This window comes from Mesoplodon bidens (assembly GCF_964165515.1).
Source record: "Mesoplodon bidens genome assembly, chromosome: 13".
Taxonomy (NCBI): Eukaryota; Metazoa; Chordata; class Mammalia; order Artiodactyla; family Ziphiidae; genus Mesoplodon; species Mesoplodon bidens.
In genome coordinates, this window is record NC_138169.1 from 1,799,078 (window position 1) to 1,822,844 (window position 23,767).

General features: G+C 47.6%; 1 protein-coding gene across 4 annotated transcripts in view; it reads right to left on the reverse strand.

The window, feature by feature from the left end:
• The window catches only part of SFSWAP (splicing factor SWAP), an 84,630-nt gene that overhangs the window by 55,234 nt on the left and 5,629 nt on the right, over positions 1–23,767 (reverse strand). For all 4 annotated transcript variants that reach the window (XM_081253148.1, XM_081253147.1, XM_081253150.1 and 1 more), the window contains 4 exons: positions 21,081–21,166; positions 14,330–14,555; positions 13,282–13,394; positions 12,211–12,346 (listed from right to left, as the gene is read on the reverse strand). In XM_081253148.1, the coding sequence (XP_081109274.1) occupies positions 12,211–12,346; positions 13,282–13,394; positions 14,330–14,555; positions 21,081–21,166 (561 nt within the window). The remainder of the gene's footprint in view (positions 1–12,210; positions 12,347–13,281; positions 13,395–14,329; positions 14,556–21,080; positions 21,167–23,767) is intronic.

Genomic DNA, 23,767 nt, shown 5'->3' on the forward strand with positions numbered 1-23,767 from the left:
GCGGCCGGCACCGCCCCGCGGCGGACACTGCAGACGTGCGCTCGTCGCTGCAGTGGGGCCTCACAGCTCTTGAAATCCTTGAACTGGAGATCCTTTAAAATGACTACCAGCTAGAGAACATGTGTTTTTGTGTACAGCTCCCAACTCAGAAATTCTCATGAATGTTAAGTTTTCAGAATCGCTGCACCAGACGGAGCCAAGGACAGACAGAGGTCTGGCTCCCTGGAGCTCACCGTCCCGTCCTAGACACGGGGTGGTGGTGTGATGTGCAGGGCTCCAAAGGGCACCCGCAGTCCCACTTCTCACCGGGCTTCCAAGGCATAACACTCCTTACTAGGGCTGTTGCTGTTCTCAGGGCTCTCTGTTTAATTTTTCAAGAGGGGATTGAGCCTTACACAAAGTTAAATGCTGATGTGATTTTAATAAACATCATGATAATGTTTATTAAAACATGTCTACTCCAAATAAATCTCAGACAGAAATGTCAACGGGTGCCTACACTTCCCAAGGGCAGGCATAGTTGTGTGGAAAGATCAAGCTGCTCAAAACCCCCGGCACATTCTTAAGCACTTCCTCCCTGACACTCTGTGAGCTTAGAATCGTACAGAGCTGCGGAACCCAGGGTCAGACAGACCTGCCTAATTACCCTCCAAAGCCCTTCTATTCAACGGGCTTCTTGCAAAACTCAGAGCCGATTTACTAACTCTTGTTTGTGATCTTAATCTCGTATGAATCTAACTCTCAGAAGAGAACGTCAGCCTCGGAGGGGCTCTTGGGGGTCAGCAATCCCTGCTGTCAGTCCAGAAATATAAACATGTGTCTCTATTAAGAATGAAAGAAAAGAGCTTTCCGGAGTTCCGTGGAGAAAAATAAGTACACTCTTACAAGACCGATCTACTTTACCACACGAGATCGTGAAAAAGAAGCGCTGTGCTACCAGCTGAGCGGGCCTGGGCAGCAGCAGCAAGACCGCCCGCCCGCCCGCAGCGCCCCTGCCCACCCCGGGCAGCGCCTGGCCCCCTGGCCTCCGTCACTGGATGGCCAACCGGTCTCCATCCACCTGCACACTTGGGGCTTCCCTAATAACTTCAACGGCTTTAAATCCTACTTACACTTGCTGATTCCAGAACTGCTATCTCCGGCTCTGAGCTGAACTGGTACGTTAAGTGCCTGCTTAACACGCACACTGGGACATCTCATAAGCCTCTCAAAGGGACAGCGTCCAGAACACAGCTGTCCCCACACACCGCCGCTCCTGCTTCCTGCGGCCGCGCCTCCTCCCGCTGAGTCAGCCCGGGCTCCGTGGTTTCTCTCGGACCCATACCCGCCTCCCGGGAACCAGAGCCCTTCCGGCCGCTGCCCTAGAGGCTCCAGGGACCCCTTCCTAGACCAGCCAGAGCCCCCATACTGCCCGCCCAGCCGCGTCACTCCCCATCAAGGCCCCAGCCACGTTCCCTTTCTGTGAGGCACCTGCCTTGGGTCCCATGCCCCGCCCCCTGCTACCCAAATCGGGCCTCACCTGGGCTTCCTCAGGCCTCTGGGTCCCGGAAGCCTTGGCTCGAGGGCCTCCCTGGTTCCGTCCGCCAGCGCTGCGGACTCCCCCAGGGGTCTCACTGATTCTGCTCCACGATGGAGGGAACGCTGTGCCCTGCTCTTCCCATCATGGTTTGCCCGTGATGCCAGTTTGTTCAATGAATGTACAAGTCACGTGTGGAAGAACAGGAATTGGAATGGCACAGGGCAAAGCCTTCTAGGAGATGGTGGCCTGGAACCTTCCAAACTCTGAAGGGCAATATTCAAACCACAATTCTGGGCCCATGCAAATGATCTACTAGGGCATTTTCAGACATTCAAGAATCAAAAAAAACGGTCTTCCTGTGTACCTTTTCTTTGCAAACTACTGGAGAACGTGCTCTTGCAAAATACAGGAGCAAACAAACAAACAAGGAGAGAACAGCAACACAGGAAAACAATGAATGCAAGTCAGTGGAACACCCCAGGTTACAGGCTGGGAACACGGCCTGTCCAGATTGGTGCCAGTGGCCAACAGCTCAAGAAATACAGCTGTCGGACTTCCCTGGTGGCGCAGAGGTTAAGAATCCACCTGCCAACGCAGCGGACACGGGTTCGATCCCTGGCCCTGGAAGATCCCATGTGCCACGGAGCAACTAAGCCCATGCGCCACAACTACTGAGCCTGTGCTCTAGAGCCCACATGCCACAACTACTGAAGCCCGTGCACCTAGAGCCCATGCTCTGCAACAAGAGAAGCCACGACAATGAGAAGCCCACGCACCACAACGAAAAGTAGCCCCTGCTCACTGCAACTAGAGAAAGCCCGTGCACAGCAATGAAGACCCAACACAACCAAAACTAAAAACAAATTTACTAAAAAAAACCCCAAAAAACCAGTCTACTTGATTGGAGAATCTTTTTCTGCCTACAGTTAAGAGTTAGCTTTCTCACACTGAAAGCCTTTACCTGAGGATAGGTTAAACTATAGGAGTTTAAATATTAAGCATCAACAACACAATTCAATGGTAAGCAAAACTATCACTGAATTCTGCATTTTCAAGGGTGAGGAAAGTGCCCAATAATCCCAGGGAATATTAAAAACGTTCAAGGTGCTTCAGAAGTAGAATGAGAGAAATCAAAGCTGAAACCTCCCTCTCTATCCCTTTCTTAAGACTCTCTTATCCACTCAACTGTCTCTTGATGTCTGTTCTCAAGCCTTCTGGCTTCACCTCCTGGACTGGGATAATTTTCGGGAGTTCCTTAAAAACCCCTTCTGGCCACCGTTAGTTCTAGGCAGAGCATTTATCTACTAGCTCTCTATCATACACAAGCTAGGATACAATTGTGTATCATACACAATTGCAAGGGAAAATTACAGTCAAACCAAAACTCCCTCAAATTCTACATCCACAGTTTTTAAGTGAAAAAATATTATGACCCTGGGACTTCCCTGGTGGCACAGTGGTTAAGAATCTGCCTGCCAATGCAGGGGACATGGGTTCGAGCCCTGGTCTGGGAAGATCCCACATGCCACGGAGCAACTAAGCCCATGTGCCACAACTACTGAGCCTGCGCTCCAGAGCCCGTGTGCCACAACTACTGAAGCCGAGCCCCTAGAGCCCGTGCTCCACAACAAGAGAAGCCACCACAATGAGAAGCCCACGCACCGCAATGAAGAGTAGCCCCCGCTCGCCGCAACTAGAGAAAGCCCGCGCACAGCAACGAAGACCCAGTGCGGCCAAAAATAAATAAATAAATTTATTTAAAAAATAATATATTATGACCCTCCCTACCCCCCAAATACTTAAAAGCTTTCACCACCTGGATCAGCACATACCGTGTCTAAAAACCTGGGGCTCCCCTCACCACAGTGGCCGACGGCTGTTAAGGGCTCAGGAGCCAGATGCTAGAGAAGACGGAAGCTCAACATGGGCTCACAGTAGCCACCCTGCTTAATTTCCTTCACTGTGACATCCAGACAGCCCTGTGTTTAAGGAAAAAGAATCCTCAAACAAAAGGAGACTTGTTTTGCTGTCACCAAACTGGAAGAGGAAATCTGAAGACTTCTGTAGTGACACGGAGAATTTCTCACTTGTAAACTCACTGGAAACCACCCAAATGGATCCGTTTGAGATACATGAATGTGTGACTCAGGAACTTTAAGGCCAGTGTTGAAAAGCGACTGCTCTTTTTTTTTTGCTTCTCGAGATGCCTTGTCTCCAACTATTACTTAAAGTCTTCATCAGTGACCCTCAAGCAAAATGACCTGAATTTTTTATACCGTATGGAGGTTTTGGAGGCAAGTTACCTAAGAACAGGTTCTGCGGAGTCCAGGTGGAACAACAGGCAGCTCAAGCGTGAGACCAGGAGCTCAGGGCAGAGCCTCAGGGGTACGGGAGGTGGGAGCCTGCGGCCGGGGCTCTGTGCCGTCAGAAGTCTCCCCTGGGCCCCTGACTGGGGGAAGGACATCTGCTCCAGGGCATTTTGGGGATCTCGTGAGAGCAGAGAATGGAGTCTCCAGAGGAGCTGCACTTGGTAGGGACGACAAAGCATCTCAGGGCAGGTGAGAATGGTGTCTAGGAGGGGTGGCCAGTGCTGGGATGACAGGTCTGGATGGAGCTGCCGACCTGAGCAGGGGAAGGTGAAAAGGACAAGGCCCAGCAAGCGAGCCCAGCGAGGAACATGCCGGGCAAACAGCAGAGAACTGAGTCTGGAAGGAAACAGAACCCAAGCCACCTCTGAGTTCTTTGGGCCACGGACAAATCTGGAGAGACAGGAGTTCAACTGAGCACAAAGAAAAGGAAGTAAAACTAGTAATGAGATGGAAGGGATCCTGCTGAGCAGGGTCAGGAACTGGGCCTGTGTGCCTGCTTCAGCCCAGCCCGGGAGAGCTCAGGATGGTTTTACATTTTCAAACGGTTCAAAACCAAAACCAAAACAAACCAACAAAACAACATTTCATGATGTAAACATTCTATGAAATTCAAGGTTCGGTGTCCATAAATCAAGTTCTATTAGGGCTCAGCCGCATGCCCTTGTTCCCGATGGTCAGTGTGGCTTTCACGCTCCACCAGCACCAGTAGCTGCCACAGAGGCTGCTCGGCTGCCACACTGGAAACGCTGACATCCTTTACAGAAAAGGTCTGCAAACCTGCTGGAGAGTTTAGAAAACAAACTGAGGACCAAAATACCACCATTATCGACTATAAGCAACAGAATAGTCACAGCTGAAAAAAACCAAGTCACCAACCAAGGAGAAGATGGATAGGAAGTGGACGTAATCATGCTGAATGCCAAAGAGAAACAGATTAAAAAAAAAAGAAAAGAAAATGACAGATATGGAAGAAAAAGATGATCCAAAATAAGGAAACTGGTGTCTTTTAAAAGACGTTCAGAGGTATAACAGAAAATAATTTCCCTGAAATGAGAACTGCATCTTTGACTGAAAGGGTATACAGAAAATTCCAGGAAAACTGGGGGCTTTATGCTGATTAAGTTATTAAACTTTAAGGGCAAAGAGAACTCTTTAGGTATCCAGTCAGAAAAAGCAAGCTCTTAAGGGGTGAGGGAGGGAAGAGGGAGCTGGCCTCGCCCCTTCCACAGCAACATGCAGCAACGCTCCCAAGTTCCGGGCAACTGTGACTAAGTGTACTATTCTCTGCCTAGTTGCTACATATGTCAAAGGGTAGCAGACATTTTCAAACATAAGATCTCAGAGAACAGCACCCAGGAACAACGAATGAAAACCAACCAACTCACTCACTCAACTAGTCGGTGGCAAAAGTCAGCCAACCCAGGTTTCTCTGATGAAGGACCACGTGAGATTCTAGTTTACAAGGTCTCAGAGAAAGAAAATACAACCCAAGTATTTTATACCCAGGCAAGTTTTCCTTTCTACACCAGGGTCACTGGCAGGCACTTTTCAAGAATGCGTGAAATGGGGGCTTCCCTGGTGGCGCAGTAGTTGAGAGTCCGCCTGCCGATGCAGGGGATACGGGTTCGTGCCCCGGTCCGGGAAGATCCCACATGCCGCGGAGCGGCTGAGCCTGTGAGCCATGGCCGCTGAGCCTGTGCGTCCGGAGCCTGTGCTCCGCAACGGGAGAGGCCACAACAGTGAGAGGCCCGCGCACCGCAAAAAAAAAAAAAAAAAAAAAAAAAGAATGCATGAAATGGAACCCTTGTAAAAACTTACTTGTTTATGAAATTCAAATGACCAAGAAACGAATCAGATAAAGAACTCAGAGATGCTCTGACAAAAAAACTAATCCGTGGAACTCAGACTAACCAACCAGGGAAAAGAACAGAATGTAAATACTATTTTAAACTCTCACAATCAGAACACAGTATTTCTTCTAAAAAACCCAGCAGTTAGGGTAGGGGTGAAGGGAAGGCATTTTAATAGCACTGAATTTTCTCTAGTTTCTTAGTTGATTAATAACATCTAAGATAAAAAACATATAGCTCGAAAAAAACCCTACAATTCCAACCTCTCTGATGTTCTCCTTTTAGAATTGAATTCTTGAGGTATGGAAGAAACTTTTAACTGAAGTTCAGGAATTACTTCATTTTCATTTTGATTACAGTTCTTCAGCTAAATTCAAGTAAAATTATAACGCTTATTTCCACTTTAACACAAATATTTCTATCTATACATCAACTTTTTAATCTATCTTTGCATAAAAATTATCTTTGTATTCTAAAGATATGACCTTTCTTTTTTTCCCCGTTTCCCCACAATATCTCAGTCTTTTTCACTGTGTCCATGATGCTCACTTAATGTTAAAAATGGCTATTTCTGGATGGTGGCATCTTGGGTAGTATTTTTACTTTTTCCCTTTTACTTCTCTTGAATTATAGTACAGCTATTTCTAAAAAAGAGTTTGCAAGGTAAGTAAAGCATTTCAAGGTCATGACTTTGCAGGAAAAAAATGCTAAAAACAATAGCAAAACCACATTTTAAAAACTGGGAAGAAGCATGAAAATATCTACTGCAGCCACGTGATGTGGTTTAATTTCACTTAAGCTATTTATAAACCGAAAAATCAAAAAAACCGAGCTGGCATTTTATTTTAAAAAAACCGCATGCTGTAATAGTGGGTAGTATTTCAGCATTACTGCTTCCAGCATAATTTATTTTATTTATTATGCTTTTTTGCAAGGATTTATAGCTAAATAGCATAAGACAACTAACTAATAACAGAAAACAGCATGAAAGACAGTTCACTGTCAGGCTAATAAATGAGACTGTTTAAGTTTCACATATCTATATTTAAGGAGCTTCCAGAAAAAAATTCTTTTAAAATAAAAATAGGGGCTTCCCTGGTGGTGCACTGGTTGGGAGTCCGCCTGCCGATGCAGGGGACACGGGTTCGTGCCCTGGTCTGGGAGGATCCCACATGCCGCGGAGCGGCTGGGCCCGTGGGCCATGGCCGCTGAGCCTGCACGTCCGGAGCCTGTGCTCCGCAACAGGAGAGGCCACAGCGGTGAGAGGCCCATGTACCACAGGAAAAAAAAAAAAAAAAAAAAAAAAAGATGCTTTTCTTCCTAGACTGCCAAATCTAGGAAAACCTCTGATCAGCAGAAAGTAAATAAGAAGGGACGACTGAGTACATTCTAAGGTGATTATTAAACACCAAGTAATGTAAAAAGACGGAAAAGCTCAGTGACTCCAGCTCCCCGGATGGGCCCCAGCAAGTGGGCTCCCTAGCCTCTGTTTGGGACACAAGCTGTCACAAGGACTGCTTCAGCCTCAACAGGATACAGGGAGAGCTGACAAAACAGTCTTGCCATTAAAATCTCAAAACTGCCAAGAATTAACTCAGGATACGAGTGTTTCAAATGAGCTTCACACAAACCTGCAATTTTTCTGAGAAGGTTCAAAGCAGTACAAATGGCCAGGGAAGGAGTCACCCCCTCACCCTGAACCCTCTTCTAAGCGCACCGCTGGCACCAGTCTCTTACCTGCCCCTCTAGGCTCACACCAAACGCCCCCTTTGGCCCCACCCTCACCCACTGGGAGCCCCAGGCAGAGCCTCCAGCTGCCGCTGTGCCCTAACCCTACTCCACTCGTCCTCCCCGAGGGACACACAGGGCATCTCAGCCTTTGCTGCTCATAAAAGTCATTCTTACAGTAAACATTCTTGTAAGCTCAGTCTTTACACACGTAAGCTCAGTTCTGGGTCAAAGGCCCGCATTTCAGGCTCTGGTCTACGCTGCCAGCTTCCCTCCACAAGTTGAACACTCCCACCAGCAACATGATGTCGACCTTTTTGCCTTCTTTGCTTACGTGACAGCTGAAAAATGGCGTGTCTCTCTTTTATTTAATCTCTATGATTACTAAGAAATTCAAATAGGTATACATGAAACAACATTTTCCACAGCCCAGAAACCTCGATTTTATCCTAAGACTTATACTTTCAACGTGTTCTTGTGTGCCTGCGAATGGATATTTTCCCACCATAACAAAAAGTCTCGGATTCTTCATATATTTGCTGCAGCCTGATTTAAATGAAATGCTGGATTTTATTTTCCACGGAGGTTAGGTTCTAAAGTCAGTAGATACAATACTATTTGAGTGAGCAGCAAGGGTAAACCTTTAAAAAAATTTTTATGGTCATTTTTACCTTTGTGAATTATTCATACTACAGTTCATTCTTCTACTGGGCTATAAGTTTTTTTCCTATTTGACTGTAAAAGCTGTTTCTGTTAGTTTTTTCTGCTTTCTCAACGGTTTTGTTTTTTCCATTAGTTGAATATAATGTCGGTTGGCTTAAAATAGATGATTCTTGTTCCGTTATTTTTGGGCTTCCCTGGTGGTGCACTGGTTAAGAATCCACCTGCCAATGCAGGGGACACGGGTTCGAGCTCTGGTCCGGAAAGATCCCACATGCCACGAAGCAACTAAGCCCGTGCGCCACAACTACTGAGCCTGTAAGCCACAACTACTGAGCCCGCATGCCACAACTACTGAAGCCCGCGAGCCTAGAGCCCGTGCTCCGCAACAAGAGAAGCCACCGCAATGAGAAGCCTGCACACCACAATGAAGAGTAGCCCCTGCTCGCTGCAACTACAGAAAGCCCGCGTGCAGCAATGAAGACCCAACGCAGCCAAGACTAAGAAAATAAAATAAATTAAAAAAAAAAGTCGTTACTTTCCTGAGAACTCTCACATCTGGCACTTACACCTGGAAGTAGTCTTGCTGTTGGATAAAAGGTGAGGCTCTAATGGGATCTGTTTTCCGAAGAGCTTTTCCCCGACACCATGCTTTTCATAAGCCAGTCCTTCCTTGTTTGAACCTGTCTCTGGGGGGCTCACTCACCCCTCCCCTCTGAAGGGCCCCCTGGGTTTGGGCCGGGGAGGCCCCGGAGGCACTAACACGCCAGGCCAGGGCGCTCCTCTTCAGAACGCTGAACCTTTCTGCTTTTACCAGCAGAGTTTTTCACTTAAACTCTTTCTGGTTAAACGTACGGTAATTACGTATTTAATTAAAATTTATGCAAACAGATGAAATCTGAGTGAGAAAAGAGAATTACTGATTCTGTGAAAATGTAACTGAATCCTTTGAAAAGATTGGATAAAACACCAACTGCTTAAAAAACACAAACAAAAAACTGTTGTGGAACCCAAGGAGGGAGAAAGAACTGTGAAAGCCTTGAAGTAAGACCCTGCAAGCCTGGGGCTCTGCTCTTGGGCGCCTGGCGTGCACCTCACCTCACAGGACTCAGGCTGGCTGTGCTGAGGACGTCCATCAGAGGCAAGGCCGTGGCCCACGTCAGAAGTGGGTCAACAGCAGCACATGTCAGGCACATACGTACGTAGCATTTTTAGACCTGTTTTAATCACACATTTTGTGTAAACCACCAATTACTTAGGCTTCCCAAGTATTTCTATTGTAACATGTCATTTTATTATCTGATGGGCCATGTTGCCTTTATTTGCCTCTTTTTCGAATTTTTCATATTCTTGCTTGCTATTTTTGAAGATAACCATAGGCTCTAATCACAAATAAAAACATCTTTGAGAACCCAAGTACAGGTGTCTGTGTTCATCTCTTCTAGGCGTTTTTCTGATCTAGATCCAAATTCTAAGGCCGCCTCTCCCATCCTATGACTCCCGGATGCTGGAAGGGCTGTTGTCATGGCAACCCAAGGGGCCGATCCTGGAGGCAGGGCTCTCGGGGAACGTTTTCTCCACTAGGCACTGCCCCTCCCCCCTTCACAGAGCGGCCGGTGCTCAGGTCTCCCACCTACGCCAGCCATTCCCTCCCCACCCGGGTGGAGCCCGGCTGTTGTCAGGGAACCGCTCTCAGTTCCCAGCACGATGCATTTACATCTGTGTGGAATCCGAAGGACACCTGACGGCCCCTCCCCGGCGTCTGGGCAGCGCTGACCACTGCTGAGCACCGTCTCCACAGAGAAGCTCTGCGACCTCCCTCTGTCCCGCTGCCCACGTACCCTCCTGCACCCACAGCAGAGGATGGACGCGGGCACCTATGAGTAGCAGCTGGCTTGCCTTACGTTTTGTAGTTTTACAAAATATGAATTCACTGCTGACATTTGTAAGTTGAGATGTTTCACCTAAACACGCTAGGTTCCTTGCTTCTCTGGAAAACCCAGAACCTGGTCCCGGCCCTCTGGCGTGGCTGAAACCCACGTCTCAGCAGCACACACTCTGTTGGCACCGACTCCCTCCTTCCTCTCCACTGGCCTGGGCACACGTGAGGCTGGCCCTCAACGCAGCGCGTGTCTAGCACCAGGCATAACCCCCATTCCGCCTCTCCTACTCGTGTCTGTCACTCTTGCACGTGTGAAGGAGAAGATGACTGCCGAGACAATGATTTCATTGAGGGGAAGAGGTGGTCACTAACTGGTACTCCGCTGCTGGAGCACCTCCGGCTGGGGTCAGGAGTCAGGGGTCAGGGAGGGGACCAGGACACCCCGCCCATGGACTGGCCTGCAGGGTTTGCATAAAGCAAGGGTGGGATTTCCCCCGGGCGAGAGGCTGCCAAGGGTCACCCTGGCCTCTGGGGCCCCTGATGAGTGGCAGGAGGGACTGAAGCCATGGGGCTCCAGGCTCCCTGGGTCCTGCCCACCCCTCTCTTCCTCCAGCCGGCCGTGACTCGGCCCAGGCCATGGTCAACAATCAGAGCGTGGGACCTTGCAGTAAAACCCCGAGTCACGGAGCAGCCTTCCTCGGCTGCTCCCCTGCCCAGTTCTACAGGGTGTGTGGAAACACAGAGCCATTACCGACCTCACAGCTAACTGCACGCACACTAGTGACAAGCAGCGCGAAAAACCTGATAATGGCCACTCAACCCTGAATTTTTATTCCTTTCCGATGCAAGAAGCTTAATAGCTCTAGAAATCTAGAGGAGGCGCAGGGACACTGCATTCAACTTGTGCAAATTCAAAGACAGGTCTGAAAAGAGAAAGCAAGGAAAAAGGAAGCCAGAGACGTCCCACTCAGTGAGCTTATACCCTGGACTGAGGTAAAGATGGGGGCAGAAGCTCCCGGTCACACCCAACTCCCGATTCATGGGCTTCACCCGGGCGGGTGGGCTGTCCGTACTGAGAGCTCCGCCGGGAGGCATGAGGAGTGATCTACAAAGCACTGCAGGGATTACCGCCCACTCTGACGCCCACTGCACCCCCAGCCCATTGCACCCCCAGCCCATTGCACCCCCAGCAGGTAAGATGAGACCGCACCAGATCCGCTCTTTGATTTGAACGTTTAAAGAAACTGGATTTAACTTGATTTATGCATTAAAGAAATTATCTGAGTTCTCTAAGAGATTTTTTAAAAACACATGCATTAAGTTCACTCAAGTAACTGATTTTTGAAGTCTAAAAAATGTTAATTTAGCACATCAAAATTACACATTGCATGCCAGTGCCAGACGGGAATTTCAAAAGGACACAGTTATCATTTTTAACAAAAGCTTCTTCCTGAAGTAACAAAGCAGCTTACATTTTAAAAGGGAATTAACCTCAGGCTGACCCTCCAATCTCTAGCTGAGAGTGACAAGCTTTATAAATTCATTGTATCAGGTGTCCCTGTGAAGTAGGCTGAACAGATGAATTCCCGTGGCTTTGCTAAAGGTTCTTCTCATTCAGTATTTAACCTCCGAATAAAATAATTTTTAAAAGACCTGATAATGTGACGAAGGTTAAATACTTTCAAATGATTTCTTGAATAGAACGTCAAGATTTACCTTCTATTAATAATCTTTAAGTAATTAAAGAGAGAAAAGAGTAGCAATCAGCAAGAACAAGCAGGAAGTGTAACCAACCCGAGGTGCACATCAGACCCCTGTGTCTTTTAGGAAAGCAACCACGGCAAACGGTAGTACAATACATGTCCACCAATGTCCACTTTCCCCGTTCTTCTTAACAGACTCTGACTTTGTTTAGGGCAGCGATGTATCCAGCTGAAAGCCCATTTCCCAGCCTGTGCTGCAGGATGGGAAGACCATGTGAAACTGCTTTCTGCTCTTGCCCTTCCTCTTCATCCTTCCTGGAATGCAGGGCTGATGCTGGTGATAGGGCAGCCTTCTTGCCAACGTGAAGCAACAGGCAAAAGGATGAGGCCACATGCTAAGGATGCTTAACATGAACGCTCCTCATGGCACCTCCACCGGACCTGCATACCTGCCCCCGCACCTGACACCCTGCCCGGAGGCGCACAGTGAGGTACTCACAGTCAGTGGTGTACTCCACCTGGGAGGGCTGCACGGCCGTGCCATCTGCCGTGGGTGCAGTGGGGGCAGGACTGTCGGCCTGGGCTTTACGGACCAGTGCCGCAAGGGGGTGATCTGGGTCCACCACCTTCAAAGGCTGCAGAGAGAGAGGGTGCAAGGTCACACCACATCCTGCACTGAGTCACGCAGAACCCTTCTGTGGCAAGAAGGCTCTAGGACGGTGTCTACGCTTCAGAAAAACCTCAGCACACGCATGCACGCGGCACACACCACACCCACACACGTGGGCGGGTGCACAGAGGGAGGCCCTAACCGTGGCCGACGAGAGCTCTAGCTGGTTGTGAGTTCCAGAGGAACTGAATGAACAAATCACCTCAATCTTCCTAATGACGTGAAGGAAAAGAAGGAGGGATGACCAAGACTAGGTTGCTGCTGAGCCAAGTGTGAGCCTCCAAATTCACTCAGAACCTCACACTCTGTCCATCCTTAAAGCAGTTACTGATTTTTAATCACCAACAACAGCTTTTCAAGTCCAATCAATCAGCCACACTGCGTGGCTGCTGAAATGATGTGTTTAGGTCTGATGGACCCCGTTTTTTCACATCACAAATGGCACCATGAGTGGTGTGGATTAACTCCTTATAATAAGAATGAATAGAAAATTTTTCTTTAATTTATGTTTCTCGCTAACACATTATGATATCCGTGACGGTAACAGACTATTTCAAGCGGCACATACCCTGGACATCTATGAAATCTAATCCTGTTTTAATAAAACCTGTGTGAAAAAGTTATTTTCCAAGTCTTAACCAACATTTTACTTATTCTAAATATCCCAAATAGTAAAACTATAATAAAATAAATTGCTTGTGATTTATAAAATGGGATATGTAAGAAATAAAGGGAGCAAATCCTTTGCCACCAAGCCAAACAAAAAGGCGAGATATACGTCAACGCTAATAAAATTTTAAAAAGCTATTATACAAAGAAATGTCTGCTTAACAATTTTCCAAAGTTAAATGAGCAGTTTTGTCATGGCATAAAGCTACAGCTCAGTAACGAGATGAGAACCTTCATGAGCTCCTCCAGGCGGCTGCACTTCTTGGAAGCGAAGAGGGACGGGTGCAGGTAACTCCCGCCCTCTTCGTCGTCGTCATCTTCATTGTCAGAGCTGACCCCCGACTCTGAAAGCAAAACACATGTCAAGACGTCAAGGTACAAATAAATTATGTAAGACCTCAGACGCACACAAAGGCAGAACTACATGCAGCCGTTTCTTGGTTATCTGTCCAAAAACCACCTTTGGAAAATATTCCCTATCTTGCTGCCACCCAGGTCGTTCAGCAGAAGGACATTTGCTTGTGATTTTATCAAGTGGGATTATAAGAAATAAAGGCAGCGAGAAAGGAGTGTGACCGCGGCCCCGCTGGCACCTTCCCTCTGGCATTTACTAGTCCGGAGCCACTGAAAATTTAAATTCTTTGGAAAAAAGGCAAAAATCTTACTGATTTATGAAGGTAAAGTAACAGCAAGAGATTTTTTACGAAACTACAGCAAACAAACAAACATGGAGAAGATGAGGTCTGTAGTAAGATGTATACAACTGATTTTGAAAATCGTGCTTCGGCTGAAAGAAAACTTCAAGGGCAGACATGTTCTGTTGTCTCGGAATGTTATTCAACAGACTTAATTGGTCTTTGTAGTAGGAATTCCAAATTTAGACACATAAAAACAACAGCTTAAGGTAGAGTAAAACAAAGAGAGTAAGATTAGCCACTTCATTCTGTGGACTTGTGTAATTTAGCCTCAGGCCCTAACACGGGGTGCACGCTAGAACGATCCCGAGGCTCGCTGTTTTGTCGGTGACATGCTCAACCACCAGAATGAGGGGAAATGTTTCCAACCGACATGGTTATGCTCTGATGGCATCAACATTTAATTCTATGTCACCCATCTATGAAAACGGTAATTCAGAATCTAATATATGCTCAGACTTACGGCCCAGCAGGTTTAATCCTCGTGCCTTAGTGGCAGGATTTCACAAACATTCAGGAAGTCCTACAGCGCAGACCTCACCCCCTCCCCCAGCCCAACACAGGACATAAACCGTTTCACATACTCTTTTTCTCTTCACTTTTGTTCTCGGCCAGTACCGTATACCGTCCTTCTTTCATAGCTTTCTGGATGAATTTGTAGTAGGGGTTGAGGTAGTGATCAAAGCGCAGAAAGTCGAATTGAGAGTTTCGGGCCTGTTTGGCTTTCAGCATTATTTCAAACTGTGCGCCCTGCTTGCACACGAAGTTGGCCGTGCGCTCGATGATGGCGTGCATTTTGGCTGTTGGTGGCTGCAAGAGAACACACGCACTCACGTCACCAGCCTGTCCTCTTCTCCACTGCGCGTGTGGCTTAAAACACAGGAATAACCCTGGTTTTACTAGTGACCAGAGACATTTCAATGGGAAGAGCCCAGTTTGAACAGACTGTGGCACTGGCCCCGTTACACGACACTCGGTCAGTTTCTGAATTTTGCAGTATTTTGTGGGGAGAAAACTCACCTGCTGAGGCAGGCCATTCTAGCTTTGTACTGAACCCACAGGAGGCAAGCTTTTCCGCACCAATCAATGTGCTTCCGTATATTGGGGGCCCTTAACCAGGGTCCGTGATAGGGTTCAGGGGCGTGTGAATCAATCCTCTGGGGAGCTGTATGCAAATTCTGCACATACACATGCAATCTTCTAGGGAGAGGGGTGCATGTTTCAGTAAGCTTCTCAAGGATCTAAGAATCCTTTCTCTTCCCTTTTCCTCAGCAGGGACTACTGTTTAGAGCTTGGAAAACACTACCTTTATACGTCCAAGGAAAGCCGCAGGCTCACGCTCAGCCTGACCTCTCCTCACCCGGTTCCTCCTTCCTACTCCCTGTAAGACTGCCCCGTGGCGCCCGTTCATCAACGCTCCCGCTTAAAAGTACAGAGCTCCAGGGACTTCCCTGGTGGCGCAGTGGTTAAGAATCCACCTGCCAGTGCAGTGGACACAGGTTTGATCCCTGGTCCGGGGAAGATTCCACATGCCGCGGAGCAACCGAGCCCGTGCGCCACAACTACTGAGCCTGTGCTCTAGAGCCCGCAAGCCACAACTACTGAGCAAGCGTGCCACAACTACTGAAGCCCGAAGGCCTAGAGCCTGTGCTCCGCAACAAGAGAAGCCACTGCAATGAGAAGCGTGCATATCACAATGAAGAGTAGCCCCAGCTCACCACAATTTAGGGAAAGCCCGCGTGCAGGAACAAAGACTCAACGCAGCCGGGAAAAAAAAAAAAAAAAAAAGTACAGAGCTCCAAACTGAGGCCCAGCTACCTGTGGTCTGGCCAGAGCAGAGACGGTTTCACCCACATTTACTGGGCGAGTCATCTGCTTGCCTTGGAGCACGTTCACTACCTGGAACCAGACCCCACCTCTCTCCTGCACGTGCTGCTAAGTTACCTCCGCCACATCATGAGCTGAGCAATTCCTACCCACACAAGGAGCCCCTCGGACCAGAAGCTGGAAGCCACACATCTGAAATACTTTTAATATTAATGAAGAGATTAACACTAGAAAATTACATGCAAATAAAGCGGGTAATTATTCTCATTAATAATGGGCAGTTAAGAACTCAAGATGCTTCCTGTAATTTCAGGGCTGAATCCTTCACAAAATACAAACGCCTTAATTCTCCAATGTAATTCCTGAACTAATGATGTCCTTCACACTTAAACTGGATAAATGTCTATGATTAAAGTCATTTACTGATCCCAGAATACACTAGAGTCCATGCTAAAGGCTCACTGCTGCACCCAAGTGCGGATCCTGGTGCACTTTTTCAGTGGCTTTGGCTCAACAGGAAGATTATTTTTTGCATTAGTGTATTCCGTATATATGACAATTATTAATGATCACTTCAGAATAATGATCCTTAAAGGAAAATACAACCCCTCCCGCCGCCCAAGTAGAGATGTTCTCTATTGACCAAACCAAACTGTTGGTCTAAAATTTCTTAAAAGCAGGCCCTCTTATGATGTCACATTATGGCTACAGCAGTCACAGAGCGACGTGTGGGTCATTTTACAAAGCGACGATGATTAGAGAAAAACAAAGCAGCTTATGAGCGTACTTCAAGATCTGCTACTGAAGCAAGTGGATATAAGATAAACATTTGGTTTGGAGAAAGTCATTCTCTGCTCTCCTTATCATGTAGGTTTTAGAAAAATCTTCTTCTATTTAAGAATATGATTATTCCTACCGTAAGATGGGATTTTAAGGATGTAGCCAACATATAAATATGTATGTGTTACAAAGACTGACTGATCCAGGGGAACATGCTTTTCTAATTTATGGAAGCCTTTCAAGAAAGCAGCTGGGCCCAAGAAGGGGGACTAACACCTCCCAGCATCTCCAAAGTTAACGTGGCTCTAGAAACTCCAGAGGAGGCATCGGGAAATGGGACAACAGTATGTGAGGTCAGAAAGCCTGCACCCATTTTCCAAAGAGCTTTGGAAAATGCTGGAGCTCCGATCCCTGGAGCAGGGTGGGGCTGGGGGCCAGGCTGGGCGGCAGGTGGGGTGAGTACGCGAGGAGCCCCAGGAGCAGCTGGGCTAGCCCTCTCTCCTCCTCTGTGATCAGAGCCCCAAATAATATCAGACTGAGGCACGAACTCAACTGTCAAAACAAGACTATGGAAGTAACAGCAGGAAGTATAGGAAAATATTTAAAAATTGTCAGGGGTGGAAAGGTCTTCTAAGACCAGATTCAAAATCCTGAAGCCAGGGGCTTCCCTGGTGGCGCAGTGGTTGAGAATCTGCCTGCCAATGCAGGGGACACGGGTTCGAGCCCTGGTCTGGGAAGATCCCACATGCCGCGGAGCAACTAGTCCCGTGAACCACAATTACCGAGCCTGCGCATCTGGAGGCTGTGCTCTGCAACAAGAGGCCGTGATAGTGAGAGGCCCGCGCACCGCGATGAGGAGTGGCCCCCACTTGCCGCAACTAGAGAAAGCCCTCGCACAGAAACGAAGAGCCAACACAGCCATAAATAAATAAATAAATAAATAAAATTAAAAAAAAAAAAAAAAAAAAATCCTGAAGCCAGAAAGGAATATGGTGACATATATGGTGACATATATGACTTCACAAATACCTTTAAATTCTGCACGGAAAGAGGAACAAACAGGTAAAAGACAAAGTGCCAGGAGAACAAAAGTGTACGACACTTACCGGATCAGGGCTTAGCACTCATCACACGTGAAAAGTCCTCACAAACCCCCAAGAAAAGGCAGGACTCCACAGGAACACAGGGGTAAATCGTGCTTCTTTTTTCTCCCCACCCCCATCCCATGGCAACACAGCACCTGAACGTATGGTGAGACTGACACTCTAATCAGAACAACATTCAGTAAAGCGCAACCGCAGTGGCTGGAAGTGCAGGCCTGACCCTTACAGGATGACCTGGAGCGGCTGCTCTCGACGGCTCTGCCCCGTGTCCCCGTCAGAGGTACTGGTGTTGTGAGGACGGAAGATCCGAGCTAACAGAGCGCCTGGCACACAGCACACGCTCAGTGAACACTCACTGTCTGATGCTGTGATTAACCCACTGGTGCCGCCGCGCAGGACCAGGACGGGATTGTACACTGTATCCTCCCCCCTTTTCCTTCTGTCCATAAAATATGTTAAACAAGCACATTTCCCTTGTAAATACACTCAGACGGGTGTGCCAATGTCCCCCTAGCTGATCCGAGGGGAACGTGGGGTGTTACAGAACAGGCGGGGGGCTCACGAGACCTCGCGCGCCTCTGGACAGCACTTGTGGAAACCTCGTTTGGGCTCAGAACTCGGATCTGCGGTGTCTCGGGTGGGTGAGAGGTTCGGCTGAGACGTGCCCTCCACCTTCCCCGCAGCGCAAGACAACACAGCACAGCCAGAGACGGACCTGGGCACGTGTAGAACTCAGGAGGTGACAAAGACAGGCTTTCAGGTCCCTGGGAAAGGGACAGGTAACTGAAAACACAATGTCGGGACAAGTGATGCTGGGCTACATACTCCGGGAGAAAACAGGTCCTTACTTCCCAAGAAACATACAAATGGACAAACAGAGTCACTACGAAAAGCTAAAATAAAGCTGTGAGATCATCTGAGGAGCCGGCGTCTAGGGGCCCAGTGGGACCAGGCGGCCAGCCTCGAGCAGGCGCCGGCATGCAGCTTCCAGGGTGCTGTGACCTCTCACTGCTCCTGAGCCTTCGCACGGACCCCCAGAGACCCTGCAGCCATGAGGTTCTAATCCAAAAGCCTAGTTTAAAACCTGAGAACCCCGCAAGCACCCGCTCTCTTTACCACCCCCGCCTCCGCTGCTGCCAGAGCAGCCCCTGCCCACCGAGGCAGCAAGCGTCACCTAAACACGAGCCGGCAGTTTCTTGCTTGGTCACCAAGGTGGAACGTACGACGCAGACACCTGTCTCCTAGACAGTGTCCCCACTAACGTGGACACGACAGTGTGTGATGTACACAACGAATCACAGCCCCGATTCACAGCAATTCTGAAGAATGACATACTGATGCCACCATACAGGAAAAGCTAGCTGTCCACAGGCGACCTGGTAAGCACTTACACACGGTTTCTACACACCGCAGAGATTTCCTACCCAGGGGACCATTTTATATGAACGTCGGGAGAGAGCAGACCACTATACGCCAGGCTTGCTGTGCTCTCCATGGGGTGCACACGCTTTGGGTCCCGGCAGGCCACCACGCAGCCTAGTGGTGCTGACTCTGGGAACATACAGCCGTGAAATACTTCAGTAGGAATTAAGGCAACAAAATCTACACCTCTATGTTTATGTTCGCATAAAAGCTTAGAAATGATCTTTCATACCAAAACTTAATAAGAATCTATATAGTCAACCTTAAATAAAAGCTTTTAGCATTACGTGTGGGTAAGAGAGCAACTGTTTTTAATGCGTCTCTCAGGTAGAATAGCATACTCCAGAAAAAACAGAAATACAATACATAAAAATATATCAATCCCAGTCTCAGAATATCAAATCTTCAGATAACATTTTCAGTTTTAACTGTAGCAAACTGATCAACGGTAGAAACGGGAATCAAACATAAATAGTAATTCTACTTGGCAAAATCCAAATAAATTTTTACCCATATTTGCAAGAAAAGAGAAAGAGAAGGAGAGGATTTATAAATGAGTAAGTGGAGGAAGGACTGGGTGGAGGCAGGCATCACATTCTGTTATCTCCCATCGTCACAGAAAACAGAAGGGCAAGAACCAGCGGATTCACGCTGCGCTAAATAAGGGAAGTATCACGTGCTAGTGCGGGGAACACAAGAGACTCCTTCTACAAGGAATTTTCAGCATCCACTGTTTATTCAATGATGCTGTAGCAGGACACAATGAAGGAGCTGGAATACCCACGTCCGTGGTGCTTGCAATCCAGTTAGGAAGATGCCAAAGAAAAACCTTTACTCTGAGCACGAATATCCCTTTTCCAAGTATGTACACGCAACACAAATATTTTAAACATCCCTAATGAACATGTAAGAATCCCACAAAGCACAGTGACTCCTGATGGCACAACAGCTAAGACCATGGGTTGGAGGTGCTGCCTGGCACGCACGACCTAACTTCTTCACTTTTCTTCATCTGTGAAAGGGGACAGGACGCTACCTTATAGGCTTACTAGCATTAAGTAAGACTTAGAAAATCCTCACTGGGGCCTGTTACAATGTAACCTTGACTGGACGTGGCTGGGGCCTGTTACAATGTAACCTTGACTGGACGTGGCTGGGGCCTGTTACAATGTAACCTTGCCTGGACGTGGCTGGGGCCTGTTACAATGTAACCTTGCCTGGACGTGGCTGGGGCCTGTTACAATGTAACCTTGACTGGACGTGGCTGGGGCCTGTTACAATGTAACCTTGCCTGGACGTGGCTGGGGCCTGTTACAATGTAACCTTGACTGGACGTGGCTGGGGCCTGTTACAATGTAACCTTGACTGGACGTGGCTGGGGCCTGTTACAATGTAACCTTGACTGGACGTGGCTGGGGCCTGTTACAATGTAACCTTGACTGGACGTGGCTGGGGCCTGTTACAATGTAACCTTGACTGGACGTGGCTGGGGCCTGTTACAATGTAACCTTGACTGGACGTGGCTGGGGCCTGTTACAATGTAACCTTGCCTGGACGTGGCTGGGGCCTGTTACAATGTAACCTTGCCTGGACGTGGCTGAAATAGAGACATGAGACCGGTGGGAACTAGAGACCCAGCTGCAGAGCACGTAGGCCACGAGGATGCGACCCAGGTGTCCCTCCCAAGGGCAGGGACCACCTGGAGATGCCACAGGTCCCTGGTCATAACGGAGAGGAGACCCGGGTGGACGGTGCCAAGAGAATGTTACGGTGAAGGTCCCTCTCTTGAGTGCCCACAAAACCACAGCAGCAAAAGGCAGGACACAGCGACGGTACTGAAGCCGCGCTGCCGTGAGCAGGAGGGTGTCTGCATCTAAACGGGGCCAACGGTCTCCTCACCAGAAATTCTGACTGGGTTTTTCCATGCTGGTAAAATCTGGGGATTCAACCATATGGTCTCCGAGAGTGAGCCAGCTCCTCAGGCCCGACGCTCTGGTCTGGTGAGTCTGCTATAATTTCTCCCTTTTTCTTTAGGGGGGAAAGAGGTGGTGTGTGATTTCTTCTCCATTAACTCACAAATAGTTGTAAAGCATTACACACCCAAACTAGAAAGCAACTACGACCGTGGCAGGGTGCTCACACCAGTACTTCCCGATAAGTAGTAACAAAGGTTAACAGTACTGTGACTGAGAAAGACACCTACCAGCTCCACATCAGACGGCACGTTCAGTCCTAAAGGGGCAATGAAAGGCTCCTCGTTTTCCTCCAAATTTTCAGCCTCGTGTTTTTCTGTATAAAAAGAAGACATAGAACTTCAGAACCGTGACCTGCAGAGGAGGCACGCCCACCAGCTGTAAGCCACTACGGGGCCGGGGGGCGCGGGCATGACGGGCCCTTCCCGGTTCCGTCGCACACCATCCCTCCCGGGAACACTTCCGTTCTCTGCTCGTTCCACGTGTGGGCGGAATCACTTTACCACACCCCCGAGGGGCTGGGGGTACAGACGCGGCGGCAGCGTGGACTCCCCGGCCGTGGGGAGGGTGCAGCGAGACAAGGCACGTGAGCATTTCCCCCAAAAGGCTCCGCCCTCGGCAGGCACTCGACACACGCCCGGCTCTCCTCCTTCCCAGCCCCTCTGATCTGCTAGGACCACCCTTCAAACTATCGCTGTGGGTCCCCCAGAGCGTCAGGCACAGGACACGGCGCTCAATTCCAAGACAACCACTTTGACCACTGAACTGTAAAACCCCTGCACGTAACTGCCAAGACTTCTCCCCCCAAGCAAACCACCTCTCTTTTCACAAATAATCAGATGTATTTCCAATTCTTCTTCTTCTTCTTTTTTTTTAAAGACGTATTTATTATTTATTTGTTTATTTATTTAGTTATTTTTTGGGGCTGCATCGGGTCTTAGTTGAAGCTTGCGGGATCTTCCTTTGCGGCGAGCGGGCTTCTCTCTAGTTGCAGTGTGCGGGTTTTCTCTTTTCTAGTTGTGGCGTGCAGGTTCCAGGGTGTGTGGGCTCTGTAGCTGTGGCGCACGGGGTCCAGAGCGCGTGGGCTCTCTCACTGTGGCACACAGGCTCAGTAGTTGTGGCATGGGGGCTTAGTTGCCCTGCGGCATGTGGGATCTTAGTTCCCCGACCAGGGATTGAACCCGCGCCCTGCACTGTAAGGCAGTTCTTTACCACTGGACCCCCAGGGAAGTCCCTCCACTTCTTCTTTAATGGTTCTTTTAATAAACATTTGTCTACTGTATATTAGACAAGGCACTACACATTATAGCTTTCTGAATTCTAAGGTACCTATATACAATTCAATCACTCAGATGATCAATTTAAAAGAATATAGTGAAGTGTACAAAAAATAGTAGAAACCTGGTAAAAGCTAACAGTTTTAAGGAGTTCAACATCTACTTAAGTTTTTCTTTCAAAAAAGATGACATGAAATAAACATTAAATCTTCATCAAAACAAACGTTTCCATCATACATAAGAGTCTCTTGAAGAGATGAACAGTTTCAAGTCTCCTATCAAACCTAATTCTCTGTGAAGCCAAGAGGGAATTTTAAACAGGCTTCACAGTACACAAAGACCTGGGGACTGTAGTCTGATGAGATACAGATTGATTCTAAGGTCCTATTAAGTGAGTCCCACAAGTTCACGTAGCCTCACTCTCACCCAAGGACTAAAGACTTACTGTGGCCTGAAAGCTCCCTGTAATCAACAATACCCCCGTTCAGCTCCAGTAACCAAATGACACACTGAACTGGTAGATATTAGAAAACACTGGTTTGCGACATGCCAAGTAACAGCTCAAAATCCTGTTTCCTTTGGGAATGAAGCCAAAGGTGTCTCTATAAAAGTACAACTTTTACCGTACCTCCCTAAAATGACAAAGTGATGGAAGCTAAGGAAATAGCCTTTCCTTAGTGCTAAGTTGTTCTCAAAAGTAAAGCCATGGGAATCAAAAGAGCTGTTTGGAACAGGTGGGTTACACAGCTTTGCTCTATTCTTATACATACCTTTCTTTACAGAAAAATGGCTTTAGCAGCACAAAATAAAAACCAACCATTGCAATACTAACTCAGATTCAGATAAATTTAAATAACTTTTTCTTGTTTAAAAAAATGGATATGTAATAATGATGAAAAACTGAAAATCTAAAGGATGGAACTGGGATGAAAACAGTAAGCTGCAAAAAGGGAAGAGAGAAGTTACACAGAAATAAAGGTGCCATCAAGTGCTTCTGTTTAATATCACAAGGTTTTAAGGCGCTAAAGACGCCCAGACAACGCAGTCATCCCTCAGTATCCGCAGGGGAAACCAAACTCCGTGGAGGCTTAAGTCCCACAGCTGACCCACTGTACCCGTGGTTCCACATCTGTGGATTCAACCAACAGTGCAGCACTGTTTTATCGGAAAAAAAAAATCTGAGAATGAGTAGACCTGCACAGTGCACACCTGTGCTGTTCAAGGGTCAACCGCATGGTAATTCTGGAAATCAAGGAATATTTAGACATGTTGGTGACTCCGGAAAACAAACAAAAATTAAATTTTCAAATTTTAAGATAATGCAGCAGTAAAGTAAAATTTGGTTGTTAGTGGTACTGGGTACCAAATACCCAACATTTTGAATTCCATCTAAAAACCGTGTGTGTGTATAGCTACACATACACGTATGTATGTGTTTGCGTGCATGTGTACATGTTACTTATATATGTGGCATTTTATTTATATTAGTGTATATTAAACATAAAGTGTCAAGCTGTAAGGTTTACATGGGCCCAACTTCCACTAAAAAGTTAATCAGCACACAAAGCAAAGTTCTGAGGATGTGATTACAGAAAGAAACAACATTTTAAATACAGAGAACTTTACGTTAAAGAGAAAAC